This window comes from Carassius gibelio, chromosome B3 (genome assembly GCF_023724105.1).
Source record: "Carassius gibelio isolate Cgi1373 ecotype wild population from Czech Republic chromosome B3, carGib1.2-hapl.c, whole genome shotgun sequence".
Lineage (NCBI taxonomy): Eukaryota > Metazoa > Chordata > Actinopteri > Cypriniformes > Cyprinidae > Carassius > Carassius gibelio.
In genome coordinates, this window is record NC_068398.1 from 8,397,209 (window position 1) to 8,415,028 (window position 17,820).

Consider the following 17,820-nt stretch of genomic DNA (forward strand, 5'->3'; position numbering starts at 1 on the left):
GCAGATTTTAGTTCACTGATATGTGTTGTGCAATATTGACCATGTAATGATGACCATGAGGAAACTACTCTGGGAAAACACTGCTGGGGTTTCTTTAGGTTGTTTTTTGGATTGAAATTATTTCCAGAATGAAAAGCCAGTCTGTCTGTAGCCATTTTCTAATGAAATAGCTTTAATTTTTTTTTTTTTTTTTTTTTTTGCCTCTTAGCTGTGATTGCTGTTATTTGATTGTATAGAAATGTAATGACCATCAAATGATGGAAGTGAATAGTTCTTGTTATTTAACTCAACTAGCCTCAATTATATATATATATATAAAGACTGGTCGGAAACAGATTTTTGGTCACTGAAAAAACCCACACTGACAGGCAACTCTTCTGAATATAGATATGAAATATCTGTGGTCTTAATGCACATAGAAATACAAGACAGAATTAGATTATTGTACTAGTATTCTTTCAGCCAGTCACATCTGACTTATGTAACAGCACACACAATTATGAGTCAAATCATTTTAAAAGGCTCTTTTTGGTCACATATTTCAACTAAAATAGACCAGGCCTCCAGCAGTCAAAAAAACTTTAAAAACTATGCCACAGAAAGAGTCAGAGGCATGTCACGCTTTTTACTTTATTCAATTACCCAAACACAGATCAATGACTCATTGGGTGCATTTAAATAAAAATCACCAATATAACAAATTAATCCAGTGCACAGGAATGGTGTGCAAAACTCATCATTTTTTCTTTCTTTTTTTTTTTTTTTTGATACAAAAAGACTTGTTTGCAAAACTGTACAAATATCTTTTCATTTGGGTGTATGAAAGGAGGAATAAGAGAGCTGAGAACTACAGATAAAAGCTTTTTAAAGGTGAAGCCTGTAATTTTTTTTCAGTCTCTGTAATTATAAATAAACCATTTGCAGCTTGATTTGCCCAAAAACTGTGTACACACTGTATGGCTTTGACTTTTTCTTGATCTGTTTCTTTGAGAATCCTGACCAGCCCAAAACAGCAGCATTGGCTCAACCAATAGCGTGAGTTTGGGGCGGGGTTTTCTGTTTGTCCGACCAATAGAAGAGGTTTGGGAAACCTGTGTGATATCAGTCATTGCTGTTGTAATTCCATTCCCTAGTGGTAAAAAATTGCAGACTTCACCTTTAATGGAGTGTTTTAAGGGTGTGAAGGTGTTTCTTAGCATGTGTAGATGGTGCTCTTACAACAGAGACAGTAACTGTACGTAGCACAGAATGTGAGGCTTGACCTGGTGCCGGGATGTAAAGGCTGAGGGGCATCAGACAGATTAGATGTCACAGTTAATGTTACAAACATTCATTTTCATCCGTTTGGAGTGCAACAAGGTGGAGTGTTTACACTCATCTGATTTAAGTACACACAATTTGTATACACATCTTACAATTAGTCCAAGTAAACACTATATTAGAAAATAAATGCTATTTAAAGCCAAAAAAAAAAAAAAAAAAAAATTATGAAAAAATAGCCAATTTAACAGAGCTCGATAAAATTAGAAAGTGCACAACACTTTGTTTACGTATGGTACAGCACATGCAGCCAACTGACAATGCACACGAACATCCTCTGTGTAGAAAATCTATTATAGTTGATAAAACATGAGCATGTGAATCTGTGGCCATTACTTTATTTTAGCTGCCTGAGACACTTAACCATTTGCCCAAAATCTCCCCTATAGGAGTAGTTTATCCAGAAAATAAAATTACATAAATTTAATCGCCCTCAGGCCATCTAAGATGTAGATGACATTGTTTCTTCATTGCAACATATTTGGAGAAATCTAGCATTACATCACTTGCTTGCCAGTGGATCTTCTGAAGTGAATGGGTGCCGTCAGAATGAGAGTTCAAACAGCTGATAAAAACATCACAATAATCTATAAGTATTATCTACGATTCTAGGCCATCAATTAACATCTTGTGAAGAGAAAAGCTGTGTGCTTTTAAGAAATAATTCATTCATTAAGGTGTTTAAACTGTTGCTTCTGGCCAAAACATGAGTCCATAATCCATAAGAATGCCACCTGCAGTGAAAAGTATAATCTCCTGTTGTGCTACCACATCAAAGAATCCACTAATTTATTGATTTAGAAATGTTTTTTACTGTTTTCTTTTGTAAACGGTGCTTGATCTCTGCAGATTTCTCTCCTGATTCAGACTTTTTCACTGGAGAAAGCCATTCTACGGATGGAGGACTCAATTAACAACTTCAAGTTAAAATGCCTTAAACATTCATTTGTTTCTTACAGTCATGCAGATTTTTCAGATTCACAAGACATTAATAATGGACTGGATTGGTGTGGATTACTTGAGATGTTTCTATTAGTTGTTTGGACTCTCATTCTGACGGCACCCATTCACTGCAGAGCATCCACTGAAAGTGATGTAATGCTACAATTCTGGAAATTCTGTTCTGATGAAGAAATAAACATCTTTCATCTACACCTTAGGTTATCTGAGGGTGAGTATATTTTCCGAAATCCTCATTTTTGGGTGAACTATTCTTTTAATACACTTTCCTGCTCATTAATATGAATGATACATGTTCCTCCAACAAAAAAAATGTCTCTTAAAAGTTCATCTAAATGTAAAACCTTGCTTCATACTGAAACAACTTTTCTTATTGTCTTTCATCACACAGGCAGTGCAGGCTACTGATTAATGTTAACTACTCATCAAATAGCTCAAATCACTTTAAAATCCCACTGTACCAGACATCCTCAGGAATTATTTCATTGCAAGGACCTTTCATAACATCATCATTGTAAAATGACAGCCAAAGGTTTTTACAAACTTGCTAACCAGGGCTGTGCAAAACTCAGAATTGGTTTTCTTTCAATTTATAAATGTGATTTAGAATTGAACTGGCCACACTATCTATCTATCTATCTATCTATCTATCTATCTATCTATCTATCTATCTATCTATCTATCTATCTATCTATCTATCTATCTATCTATCTATCTATCTATCTATCTATCTATCTATCTATCTATCTATCTATCTATCTATCTATCTATCTATCTGTCTCCATTTAGTTTAGTACAATATAGTACTTAATATAAATTTGAATCTGAACATGACATCTAACATTGTCTTCATATCTAGATAACAATTAAGAAAAATAAGGTGTATTAATAAATAGGAAACTAAATGTTAACACAGTAACTGTACACTTCTTAAAGGGATTCCTGGAATATTACATGAAAAGAGCTTTTTATTTGCAAAAGTGCCTATAAAATAAAATAAATAAATTAGTTAAAAAACCCTTTAGCGTTACAAAAGTTTACGCCAACATTCAAAGTTTGTCTTGATAAAACTTTCATTTCTAGTTAAAGCTTAGCTTACTGTACAGAATTTCTTCAAATTTCAATGCATTTTAATTCTACCTCCTTACATTCAAAACTTCAATACTGAATCTGTTTGCTACCTCAAGTTCGAGTTCAAATTCAATTCAAATTCGTGAACTGTAAATGAAAAGGATTCTTCAATTCAATTCTGAATGCCGCACATCCCTGCTAGTAACACGTGATATGAATGTGAAAGGATTGCTCACTATACAGGAAAGAAACTAGCTGACCTCCAGTTACCCCTTTTGAAAACTTTCACAGAAATACCAACAACAATACAGATGTGGTCTTTACTGTTCTGTTGACATCATGGGGTGCTTTTCTTGCTTTTCTCTCCCGAGAAATAAAGAATCCAATCCATACTTTGATGAAAAACTGTAGGAATGTCTCATGTCTGAAAGCCTTGTGTCTAGAGAGACAATAATGAAAAGGCATTCATGTCAGACTGTGCATTACATCTAGCTGGTGGAAAAATCCTTGCGAGCACGAACCAGACATGACATATTTAAAAAGAATGCTGTGGTCGATTTTTATGTGTCTGTCATTCTGTCCATCAATTCCTTACGATGCATCCACACATTATTACATGAGCTGATATCAAGAACATCTCTAACTTTAGAGTTTTTTCTCTTGATGTGCACTTACAGGATGTCCAGATAGCTGATGCTGATGAGATTGTCCCAAGTGCATAGTGAATATGGCTCAAAAACAAATCAATATATGGTTTATGTGTAATTTTTCACACCATAGATAGTGATGACTACAAATGTAACTTAAAAACTCCATCAGTGCTAGGGTGAACATATATCCTATTTTCCAAGATATGTCCTGGCTGGCATTTCTAAATTGCCTAAAATGTCCAGGTTTTCCACATTATCTTACATTATATTTATATGTATTTGCATTGCTTTGATATTCCCTGTAGATCCCGCCTTCTTGCCCGCCATGATTGGTTGATTTTATTCAATGCCTGCATGCTGTTGGTCAAAGTACTTTTCAGTCATTACCTTCAGCAAGTATGAAAACAATTGGAAAACAAAGGCAAAACCCAGGCATTTTACGCAATTTATAAACCCATCTGGGGGGGAAAAAAAAGAGTACATATGGTCACCCTAATGAACAAAAAGGAAGAAAACAGACATGCATTTAACCAGAATGCCAAAAAGAAAAAACAGTGCATGTATTTACATCTGAACTGACACTGCAGTAAAAATTGCAGCCAGAGTTCTGAATTTCAGCCAAAAGCTGATCAAGAGTTCTTCATCGGTTCCCCAGGAAGTAGGTCGGGTTGGTTTTGAGAGGTCTGAACAGGTGCGAATCCTCCACACACAGTCCAAACAAATTCTCTGGCAAAAGAGAGATGCCTACCTGTGATTTCTGGCTTTCGTGCAAGTGTTCGGGATCTCCGAGCAGGCTCTGAAAGTTCTTGTCATGGTTTGTTTGAGCGGTTTGTGGAGGCCCTATCGGCAACATGGAGGAATATGGAGGATGAGGGGTTGGAGGTGAGGAAATCTAGACCTGCGTCGAGTAGGAGCGGTGCAGAGCGGCGGAGCGTCCCGCGGAGTGGGCGGCGCAGTGGCGCGAGTGCTGGGACGGCTGGTCTAGACTTCGCTGGTAATGGAGCGAGACGGTATGAGGACATCGGGGGGGACGGGGAACCGATGAGGCTGATGGTCATGTGATCTCAGTGAATGGAGATCCCCTTGGAGTCTGTAAGGGGGGAGAGAGAGTGTGAGGGGGGAGAGAGAGAGAGAAAGGATGAGAAAACAAGACTGGAAGGTGGAAACTGTGTTCGGATAGAATAAAATTAGTGATGCACCAAAATGAATTATTTAACTACACAGTAAAAACTGAAATGAAAACGGATTCAACAAGTTAATACAAACATTCAAATAGTTTATATATCAACTTTTTAACAATTTTCTACTATAATCTACTACAATTTTCATGGAATATAATGATTTATATGATAGCTGTAATAAAAACTGGTTACGTAAACATACGACGATATCATGAAAAAGTTACAGCGAATATGTAATATAGTGCATATATTTATTAAAATATATTTTTTTCTATTTATCTATCGAGTTTATTGTAATTGAATGCCTTTTCTGAGGTACATGTGCCAAAATGAACGTGATGCCTATTGATCTGTTACATCTTCAAATTCTGAGAAAAAAAAATCTGAATTTCAATAAAAAAAATTCAAAACTGTGAGATGAAAAGTCGCAAGTAATTTAAAGTTTTTAACATTTTCTTGAAATTTCGAATTTATAATTCACAATTAAGATTTTTCTTTTCAGAATTGCAAGTTTATATGTCACAATACATTTTTCCTCAGAATTGCAAAAAAAAGATGGAATAAAGAGAGAAATTTTTTATTCTGTGCTCTGAGAAAAGTCTGAATTGTTATAGAAATATATATATAATATATAAAAAAATCCATGTCAAGAAAATATACATTGTGAGAAAAAAGTCAAAATTGTAAGAGAAAAGGTCTCAATTACATTTTTTTTATTTTTGAACTGTGGCGGAAATAGGCTTACATAACGTTTCTACGAAATAGATGCTAACAGTCCCGGTGTGACATAGGACATTAAATATCACTGTTATGGTCGATGATTTCAGCCCTCCATTTGGTTGCCAAAATTTCGGTGCACCACTAAATAAAATATAAGACTGAGGGAGAAAAGGAATGACTGTATGGTCGAGGTGACAAAGTGTGGAAAAGAAGGCAAAGTAGTTTCAAAGTGAGGAGGATGAGGGTGGCCTACGAAGGGAAACTCACACCGTGGTAATTTTTCCCAGAATGCACCAACTAATGGCCTTCCGTCTTTGAAGCTCCACATGCTACACAGTCCATTTTCTTTGTCGTAAAGGTACATCTGCTCTAAAGATGTTACATTTCCATCAAACCACTGATGGAACAATGAGTTAATGGCCATAAACATTCTGCTGCTTCTCAGTTACTCTATTATAAAAGTAATGTAACGTCTCTTCGGGATAAGCAAGAAGCAGATCAGTCCTCCAGAGCGTCAGTGAGTTTTTCAGGGTGCTGTGGTTGGTGTTTGGGTCGACATGCTAGTAAAGGGAGAAGGAGGGCTGGGTGGGTCTTGGGAGTCACATTAGGGTCCACTGGGTCAAACACAGAAGGACAGGGTGGGGCGTAATCCATCCCCCTTATGTGTGCATCCCTGCCACTAACCCACTCCCACCCCTTACCTGAGTGCCACTTAACTTTTCAAGTGGACTCTCTACGCAGGGCAGCGCCACCATGGGCATGCCCAGCACAGACTCAGGGCGCTGGGGGCGCACCGGTGGGGGAGGGGGCTTTGTCTGCTGGAAGTTGTTGATAACACACGTCACCTAGAGAGAGAAGAGAGAGCGAAGAAAGAGAGGGAATAAAGAGTAGCAGCAGTGGAGAATATGATGGGGAAACTGGATTTTATTTTTATGCTTTTGAAAGAAGTGTCTTATGTTCACAATGGCTGCATTTATTTGATCAAAATTAAGGTAAAAACTGTAATATTGTGAAATGTTATTACAATTTTAAATAGCTGTTTTTTTATTTGAATATATCTTAAAGAGTTATTTATTCCTGTAATGCAAAACTGTATTTTCAGCATCATTGCTCCAGTCTTCAGTGTCACACGATCCTTCAGAAGTGGCGAGCGTGATTTCACCAAGTACAACATGTTCCTGGATCAACATTCCAGTAAACCAATCAGAATTGAGGGATAATATTTCAGGAAATATCAGTTTTAGGTGTACTGTCAGGGTTAGGTGCTTCTGCACCCTGGTTTATCAGATATGATTTCACACTGATTTAAGGAATATATTAAAGGTTGGGTTAGTTTTAGGGCTTGGGATTGGGTTAAATCTATACTTTTGGACAGTAATGCTGATCCAGGATCAGCAAAACACATTGATTCAAGTTTTACTTGGCAAAATCACGGCGACCAGAATGAAATTATTCTAATATGCCGATTTGTTGCTCAATAAACATTTCTTATTATAATTATTGTTGAAATCAGATGTGCTGCTTAATTTTTTTAAATAATGGAGACCTTTGATACATCTTGTTTCAGGATTCGTCGATGAATAGAAAGCTCAAAAGAACATTTATTTAAAACGGCAATCTTTTGTAACATTTGAAATGTCTTAGCTGTCACTTGTACAGTCTTTGTTAAATAACAGTATTAATTTCTTTCCAAAAACAATTACTGACCCAAAGTTTAAAGCAGGGGTGTCAAACTCAATTCCTGCAGAGTTAAGCTCCACCCCTAATTAAACAGACCTGATCCAGCTAATCACGTCTTTCAGGCTTGTTTGAAAAAACATGATTTGTGTGTTGGAACGAGTTTGACACCCCTGCTTTAAACGGATGCAATTATTTCTACATGCATATCATATATTACCTGTATTTGCATGCAATTATCTTGTGATTTGAGTGTTGTTTTAATCACACCTCGCACGCTCTCACCAGAAAGACAGCGATGGCTCCGCCGGTGAAGTATCCAGCAAGGACGTCGGCCCAGTGGTTACGGTATTCAGCCACTCTGACCACACCGACCAGCATGGCCAGACACAGCAGAGTCAGACTCAGAGTGGGTTTGGTCAGACGCGTCCCTTTAGTCCTAAACACCAACGTCACGTACATCTGCAAGATCAGACAGACAGAGAGTGGTGAAAAAACTGGCCATATTGCTATGATACAAAGCTTTAAAACTATTATTAAGAACTTTTTTATAAGTACTGTAAATAGTATTTTATCAATATTAGATATTTTATTAAGTATCTAGCATTATTTTTCCATTATTAGTTCATGATTTCATGTGAAGAATATATGTGACCCTGGAGCACAAAAGAGTAAGTAGCACAGGTATACAGTATTTGTAGCGATAGCCAACAATACATTGTATGGGTCAAAATTACCGATTCTTCTTTTATGCCAAAACTGATCAAGATATTAAGCAAAGATCATGTTCAGTGAAGCTATTTTGTAAATATCCTACTGTAAATATATCAAAACTTAATTTTTTATTTAAGTAATATGCATCACTAAGAACTTAATTTGGACAACTTTAAAGGCGATTTTCTAAATATTTAGTTTTTTTTTGCACCCTCGGATTCCAGATTTTCAAACAGTTTTATCTCCTAACAAAGCATACATTAATGGAAAGCTTATTTATTCAATTTCCAAAAATGGACTCTTATGACTAGTTCTGTGGTCCAGGGTCACCTTTTCGAAAAAATGTTTTAATGTTAAAAGAAGTTTATGTTCCTTTGTTCACCCTAGGCTGCATTTATTCGATCAAAAAATAAAGGAAAAGAGTAATATTGTGAGATATTATTACCATACGAAATAACTGTTTTCTATTTGAATATATTTGGACATTTTCAGCATCATTACTCCAGTTTTCTGTGTCACATGATCCTTCAGAAATAATTATAATATGATGATTTGCTGCTCAAGAAACATTATGTTGAAAGCAGTTATACAGCCTTATATTTTTGTGGAAACCATGATACATTTTTTTTTTTATTTACTGACCCTGAACATTTGATTAAAGGGATAGTTCACCCAAAAATTAAAATTCATGGTTTACTCAGCCTCATTTCGTTCCAAACCTGTATGACTCAATTTATTATGTTATTATGTTTCATGATATTTAAAGATTGCTGGTAATCAAACAGTTGGTGGTTCCCATGGACTTCCATAGTATTTTCTTCTTTTTTTGGAATGATATGAGCGTGAATAAACGATGACAGAATTTTTGGGTGAACTATCCCTTTAACATATACATACTGATTTTATATATATATATATATATATATATATATATATATATATATATATATATATATATATATATATATATATATATATATATATATATATATATATATATATATATATATGTATGCTCCTTAGTTAGAAATTTGTCCTTAACAATCTAAGATGGAAAAGGCACTTGTTTGACAATCTCACTGCACTGACAGCCGCCATCAAACAGCAACAGACGTGTTGGTTCGATTTTGTCTGCTCAGTGTGTTATGTCTGTCTGTATCTGTTGGCGTTGGTTGGTGCCTGAACATGCTGTATCTGTGTTTGTCTGAGAAATGTCGTACTGTACTCAGTCTGCGTCTGTTAGTGTGGTGTGAATTGACCTTTTACCACCCAAACATCCTTGTTCAACCAGATTCACCAGGAAGAGCATGCTGAACCTGTTTTACTATTTTTTTTTTTCTGATGACATGGCCATACCAGAGCACCAGCTAGACCAGTGCTAACCGGCATAAATCAGCTCGTAAAACACTGACCTGTGACCTGCTCCAAGCTTTGCAGGTTACCAACTGACTTTTTAAATGAAATCTATATATTATTATATAACAATCGCCTTCTGTGTCCTGATTGCTCCAGAGGTAGCTGTACTATTTTGTTTGCTTGTCAGTATATACACGAGGCAGTTATTTGAGATTCAGTCACATCATTAAAACAGCTGTAGGGTCATTCTCCTCACCACTGTGTACACTGCAGAAAAAACACTGAGGGCCGCATCTTTGGAGGGAAAGGACTTGCGCGCAGATGCTACTATGAGGGGGTTTCCCGTGCAGGCTCTGCGCTCTGTGATGTACTGGAGGTTCGAGTGGCAGCCCAGTGCTGTGTAGTTTGGTCTGCACGCTGACAGGAAGTGAGGCGTCTGGTTTCCTGTCACTACCTGCCCAGCATTGGCAAAGATGGTGGTGGTGAACACGCCGAAGGTGTAGACGCCTGAGTGACACGACAGAGACCAAAGGATTCAGAAACAAATGGAAAACATGGGAAACATTGGGGCTGCTAAATTCATATCTGTATGGAGCATACAATACAATAAATTCTATTTATAATATTGGCCAGCATATTCATTATTGCAGATTAAATCATTAATTATATTAGTTACTGGTCATAAAATTTAATACAAATAAAATAAAATACATATATTTATCATCATATTCGTTATTGGTCATGAAATTAATTAATAAAATAAAAATACCTTCACAATAACAGTCATTATTATTGTATTGGGCATAATAAAAAAAAAAAAAAAAAATAGGTCATCATATTAGTTATTGGTGATGAAATTAATTAATAAAATGAAAATAACTTTACAATACTGGTCATTATATTTGTAACTGTTCAAAATAAAATAAAAATATTGGCAACATTTGTTATAGATTATAAAATGTAAATAAATAGAATTGGTCATGATATTTGCTATTGCTCTTAAAATGAAATAAAAATAACTTTATAATATTGGCCATTATATAGTATTTGTTATTGGTCATAAAATATTGTATTTGGATTGTCAAATAGTGAAAGCAGTATATATATTTTTTCATTCTTGTCTATTTATATATATTCGGTTCTTATGAACTTGCATTAATTCGACAAAATGCAAAAAAAAAAAAAAAAAAATGATTAGAAATAGTAAAAAAAAAAAGAAAAAAAGAGAAACCCTTTGTAATCAGTTTCAGCATTTAAAACATAGATCGACTGACAGTCCCTTATATCTGAACTTCAAATCCTGATTAAATCACAAACCTCCCATGATGTCCTTAATATTACAGTTTGTAGCATGAAAATGGATCATAAACAAAAATATTTCCTTTAAATGTAGTTATCTGTGCTTTGGAGACACTGGCTCTCTTCCTAGAAGGATCATTTTTAGTTGCTTATGACATAACTCCCATCATCCTCTGCAGTGAGCGCTGAAGTACCTAGGAAGCGTATGATGCGTCTGAGCAGAGGGTTGAAGTAACAGCAGTCCGCTGTGACAATGGTCTTCTCCTGCGTGACCTCCGACCTCATGAAAAACACCATCACCTCGCCGGCCAGAATCTGAGGAGGAGAAAAACACAATGAAACACACAGTAGCTGCCAAAACATCCACCACGCCATTTGCTTTGGCATTACTGAAGCTCCATTTGGTTGAAGTCTGAGTGCGCCTACTCTCTTGCTAAGCAGGCGTTTCCAGAATCATGAGCCGCTAATAGTCTCTCATTTTCACCGTTCCCAAACGCCAGCACCAGAATCTCATTATTTCTGATCTCCCTGGTTACAGTTATGTTGAGTAACAGCTCATCAACGTGACTAATTCTGCTTTGCAATGTAAGAGTGTGCACAAATCACTTCTATGTGTTTAAATAATCATGCTTTCCGCCTTGATCAAGCCGTGCGCTCCGCTAAGAGCACTTAGGTCTGCTGACCGTTTGCTTTTAGTTGTCCCACGGGTAAAGTTGAAGAGTGGGGGTAACCGAGCATTTGCAGTGGCGGTCCCAAAGCTCTGGAATAGTTTGCCCCTCTACATTAGACAGACTCAAACACTTGCTGTTTTTAAATCTAGCCTTAAAACTTATTTTTTTTTATAGTCTGGCATTTGACGCTATGTGAGAGCTGCTTTCTTGTCTTTATGGTGTCTTATTTTCTTATTGTGTGTCGTTTATATTTTTATTCTTTTACATGCAGTTTGATAAACACTTGCTGTTTTTAATAAGTGCTTAATAAATAAACTTTGACTATGCAAATATGTCTGCTTTGCATTGAAAATGGTAATATAGTAGTATTTTGCCTGTCATATATGGTAGAAGCTGAAAACCATGAACAAAACTCATGGTCTGTGTCGTGTTGTGTTTTGTGCAAAGCATTCATGGCTTAGAGCATGAAAATTAGAAGTTAACATTTTTGTCTTAATGTGTATAGTAATGATTAAGTCCAGTGTACTGAAAATAAAATAAAATAAAAAACTTTCGTAAAATACACAAACTACAAAGGATGTAAAACAAAAAACTAAGAAGTGATAAAAGAAAAACTAACTAAATAAATTAAATATGGAGATTATTTAAATAAATTATGAAGAATGCAAAATGATAGAGAGTAACAAAGTGATGTTAGAGAAAATAAAATGACATGTGATCTGATGCCTGAGAAAAACAAAACGAATAAAAAATATTAAATAAAATAAAAATGCATGGGACAGGATGCATGAAACTTAAAATACAATAGGCTGAAATAATAAAGGCAATACTGTATAACTACAAAGTGAGTTACTAAAACTAATCATTTCATGTTGTTGAGATATGACAGTAACAAAGCCATGCTAAAAAAATGGCAAGGGATGTCCAATATTTTGGAGACCATTACTGGACTGAAAAAAATAAATAAATACATAAATAAATAAAATGAAACAATAAAGACTATATTTCAACAACAAACAAAAAAAACGGAGTAACACTAAAAGTCAAATACATTTTTTCAAATCAAAATATCATGTTATCGAAATTTCAGTTTACTTGAAAATGATAAACAATTTTAGTACTGTGTTGGGTCGCCACTTTATGATCAATATAAAAACAAAACAAAAAGTGTCTGAGTGCTTCTCCGGCAGTGATAGAAGAACCAGAGACTATAAACACGACATCAAATCCACCTCCAACTCAAAGAGACAGAGAGACGTCACAGATGAGACACAGCGTTCACCTCACACATCTCCCAGATTAGCACCTGACCGCTGACACAGACTGACATCAGTGTCTCACACACACACACACACACACAGGGCCAATTATAAGCACACACTCAGTTCATATGACTCACACACCCAGAGAAAGTTTAAACTAGGGTTCGCAATGATATAGTAAGGATTTTCATTTTTGGGTGAATTACTGTTTAAAAGCTGATTGTGATGATGTTAATTGAAGATGTGTGTCTAATACGGTCTGTGTGTGTGTTTGTGAGACTATGAACATCAGTTCAAGTGTGTATAATGTGCCATTAGATGAGATAAAGCTGCATTTCTAGATCCTTTGTATCAGCTTTTAGTCTGTCAGGGGTGATTAGGCTTGTGGCTCATATCCGTCTCATATTAATAATTAATATAAAGCAGATCTCGATTCCCAGGTGAGATCAGGAAAGGGTCAAAGGCAGGATATGATGTCCAAATCCTTCCCAACAATTGGATACAATAGTAAATAATGCTTATAAAATTAATTCCAATTTAAACTGATATTTCAATAGTTGTTTTTAGATTTAACATCAAAGTCAACAAGTAATACTTTAATATATTACAGTACTGGCTGTGAATGCAAAAAATATCTAGATGTTTATGTAGTACACTAATATATAAACTGCTGTTTAAAGCTATAAGTATTTATTATATTTTATTTATTTATTTATTATTATTTTTTTAATTTTAGAAGTCACTAATGCTCACCAAGGCTGAATTTCTGTGAAAAAATTATAATAATATAGTAAAAACAGTAATATTGTTTTCAAATGTAATTTGTCTAAATAATTTAAAATAACTCTTTTCTATTTGAATATATTTTACAATATAATTTATTTCTGCGGTCAAAGCTTAATTTTCAGCATCATTTATCCACTCAGAATGATCTTTCAAAAAATCATTTAAATATCTGGATTTACTACTCAGTAAACATTTTATTATTATTATCAATATAGAAAACATATACGTTTCTTAATATTTTCATGAATAGAAAGTTAAAAAGAACAGCATTTATTTGAAATAAAAAGCTTTTTTCTAACATTAATGTCACTTTTGATCAATTAAATAATTTTTTGCTAATTAAAGTATTAATGTCTTTCAAAAAGTCCGAGAGTCAAGTGATGATTTTGTGAGGAAACAGAATGAAAGCCTAGAGGCCTGACGCTGCTGCTTTACCCGTTTCGTCTCCTCTCAGATCATGACGTGCCTCTTCCCTGAGGAGGCGAGTGGACAGACAGGTGCACAGTTCAGCCGTATGTTAAAATGCCAGAGCTTTCACCCCTCGAGCAGCCGGTGCCATCTGCTGTGCACCTCCACACTCCCCAACCCTCGCTCTGGACATCACAAGCTTATATTTAGGCTGTTTTCATGCAATTTACACCGCAAATCATGCTGAAATGAATGTGTGGTGATCTAGTGACATGTCTAACCCACAAACATCCTCAAAATTGTTATATCTCAAGATAATGGTAAAATGGTTCAGTTTTGGGAAGTGTTATGGCAAATTGAACAGCTAAAATGGTTTTAAGAGTCTGTTCAAATGACTTTATGGTGCATATGTCTTTTAAATGTTGCTTTTTTGCCATTTTTGACACTTGATAGCCTGTGAAAACTATATTTTCATTGTATGTGGAAAATAATATATGTACATATCATATATAAAGGTCTCTAAATTATTAGCGCAATCAAAACTTGGCTTAAAGAAACCTGTTGCACAAAATCTATGCCTTCAGTTGTTTTTGGCAAGTAAAAGGCTTTTTGGTATGATTGTAAAAATGTTTCTTCTTGCGGTGAAATCTTCATTCGTTTTCAATTTTATATTGTTAGCAATATTTCAGGATGAAAAATACTGGACTGAAGCAAATTAAGTTTACCTAATTACCCATTTTTGAAAAATTATGTTAAAATGTGAGCATTAAATGTGATCCATCAGGCTTTTGAGAAATGATTATGCTCATCTCTACATCATTATTGTACTGCATTGTATTATTTGTTTTACAACTACAGAGCTTTGATCATTAAACTGCATTTAATATCATCCAAAGCATATAAATATCATCTTAAGAAATATCATTGGGAAATACAGAGTGACAACTGATATTTATATGTATTTTACGTATCTGCTATTGTGTTATCTGACAGATTTCAATTTCAAGCTGTTAGGGTTATTTAAAGCTGCAGTAGGGAACTTTTGACGCTCTAGCGGTTAATAAACAGAACTGCTTGCGTCTTGCGGAAGAACATCGTAGCCGGAACTACTTCTCTCTGTTTATGTCTATGAAGCATCACAAAGGTACTGGGTTACTCCGCTGCGGTATCCCCGAAGCAATCTAAAATAGTCCGGATATAAACACTTATTATAGGTGCACCCTAGTGATTCAGGACAAGCTCAAAACAAGGTTTGGAAAATGGATTCATGGTGTACTCGCTTATTATATACATTTTTCTACATTTTGAACACAAACAAAGTTACGGACCACAGCTCTGATTGGTTGTTTTTTACCGGGAGCGGATGACTTTCTGCAAATGGCAATAGAACCACTGGGAGGAGCCAGAGGAGCTTGATTTTTTTTCACAGATTATCTGTCTCATATTCTACTGTCAGGACATAATGACAGGTTTAACAAATATGTAAAAAATATATATTTACAAAAGTTACCTACTGCAGCTTTAAGGCCATATTTAATAATTTTTGCCCATACAAATATCATGCAATTGCACCAAATTGCATGTTTTTTTCTCAGTTTGGGCTAAAGGTTCAATTAATTGTTCTGAAAAAAAAAGAAAAGAAAAAAAACTTATAGAGAAGCACATAATGAATAATTAACAGCTTCTTTTTGACATTCAGTATTAGCTCGCTCTTTTGATCATGCAGTGTAGAGATGGTGTTTATCTCTGACTTTCTTTCATCAGTCTGTATCACTCATGCTAACAGTCTCTTGTTCTCACATTCCCTTCAAATTAATCATCCACACTGCAAACACTCTTTCAGACACTTTTCTGTCTCATTTGATGTATTATATACTCATCTGCAAGCCAGAATTGACCAGAGAATTTCCAAAAGCCTTAAAAAAAAACACAACATTTTTCATGAGTGAAACTAAACTTACTTTGATATATCTATATCTATATCTATATATTATATATATTATACTTAATAAATAATACAAAAATATAATAAATAGTGTTATTAAATGTTATATATTTAAAAATACAAATATACTTATTATTAATATTATTATTATAATTAAATTCACTGTGTACTGCTTTTTCATCCATCAATGAAATAAAAAAATACTTATTTAAATTTTTCTACATTTATTAAATATTATATATATATATATATATATATATATATATATATATATATATATATATATATATATATATATATATATATATTTATTTATACACATATATATGTAATAATTTCATTGATTATTAAAGTAAAAACACTTTAGTATTTGTAAATAATGTCATATATAGATCTGACTGTCCCTATATACGATGGATTAGTCAGAAGATGGTGAAACTGCGGGACTGTTTGGGAAAGAAAACCCATTTCAGACATGAGTGATGTTGAAAATGTTTCTTCAAAGATCTTCTTCTACCCTGTGTTCATGAATCATATCGACATTATGAGAGCGAACCAGACTAAACCAACATCTCACTGCCCTCATTATGAGTTACACAACATGTGTGAGTGTATCTGAATCATTATGATTTTGATCCTTCCTTGAGAAGAGCATTTCTCTGGACTATTGAGAAAGAAACACTCTGCTAGAATTCATCTTAGCTGCAAATAAAAGCTCTCAATGATGCAGGGCTCAAATGCCACAAACACATGGGCTTTCACATCTGACCCGCAAGCTCGTGAAACAAACATGATATCAATCAGACACTGAGCTTCTGTCAACGAGTTTCTTATCAGATTTTAGAAACGTGATAGAGCCAGTGTTAGATCGTGTGAAAGTGCCAGAGCCGGCCCTAGACCTTTGGGGGCCCTAAGCAAAATTGGTTTGAGGCCCCTTTGACCGTTTTAAGTAAGGCCTACAGAAATTAATGACTACCTTGTAACTATACTGTACATATTATATCTACTATGTTATTTTTAAATTTTTTAGTCTATTAAATTATGTTTTAATTATTCTATGTATGCTGTATGTTAATTATCTTTTTTACGCTGCTGGCCCTGAGTAAGTATTTCGTTCTTATGTGGCAACATGTACAGAATGACAATAAAAGACCTTGAGTTCTTGAGTTGAGTTCCATGTTTGATGTCTAACAGGAAAATTATGATACCACTGAGCTGAATGGCAGCGCAGTGCAACGAACACACACTGATGAACTTGCTGAATAAAAAGACTGATAAAGTGATTTTCACTGACCATAAAATAAACATTTTTAATTGACACCAGAGTTTAAGAGGCACAAACAACAGCCTTTATATAGAATTTAAATGAAATAGAGCAAATAGAACTGAATACTGTGTTGTGAACCAGGAAAAGTATTATGTTATTAGCATTTATTACATGGCTTGGTTGAATCCCAATGTAGAATGCGGTTTGTTATTTCTTAATAACAGACCGCTGCGAAGTAGAACACACCATTGCCATAAACAGAGCGTTGCTATGGACGTGGAGCGGACTATTTTCTTTAACATGGAGTCACAGTGTGCAGCGCTGCGCTGCTCAATTGCGCATTTAAAAGTTCACGGCACAAAGCGAAGAAATGTCGAGCGCACAAATCCTAATGTATATCTGTCCAACAGTTTATTGATCATTTGTTTCTTCACAGTTTTAAATTCCAGTTAGTGTGTGTTTGATGCCTTTTCATAGTCCTTGTGATGTGTCCGTGATCTATCACTACACACGGTAGCGAGTCGTTTAAAAAC

At 34.8% G+C, this 17,820-nt stretch overlaps 1 protein-coding gene across 5 annotated transcripts in view; it reads right to left on the reverse strand.

Annotated features, from left to right (window-relative positions):
- Positions 1–616: 616 nt before the first annotated feature.
- plppr2a (phospholipid phosphatase related 2a) overlaps positions 617–17,820 on the reverse strand; it is a 40,332-nt gene continuing 23,128 nt past the window's right edge. For 2 of the 5 annotated variants that reach the window (XM_052551677.1, XM_052551680.1), the window contains 5 exons: positions 11,143–11,263; positions 9,906–10,156; positions 7,865–8,041; positions 6,620–6,747; positions 617–5,091 (listed from right to left, as the gene is read on the reverse strand). In XM_052551677.1, coding sequence (XP_052407637.1) covers positions 4,983–5,091; positions 6,620–6,747; positions 7,865–8,041; positions 9,906–10,156; positions 11,143–11,263 — 786 coding nt within the window. In that variant the 3' untranslated portion in view covers positions 617–4,982. Of the gene's footprint in view, positions 5,092–5,750; positions 6,748–7,849; positions 8,042–9,905; positions 10,157–11,142; positions 11,264–17,820 lie in introns of those variants that run through there. The other 3 variants (XM_052551676.1, XM_052551678.1, XM_052551679.1) reach the window with 3 other exon arrangements.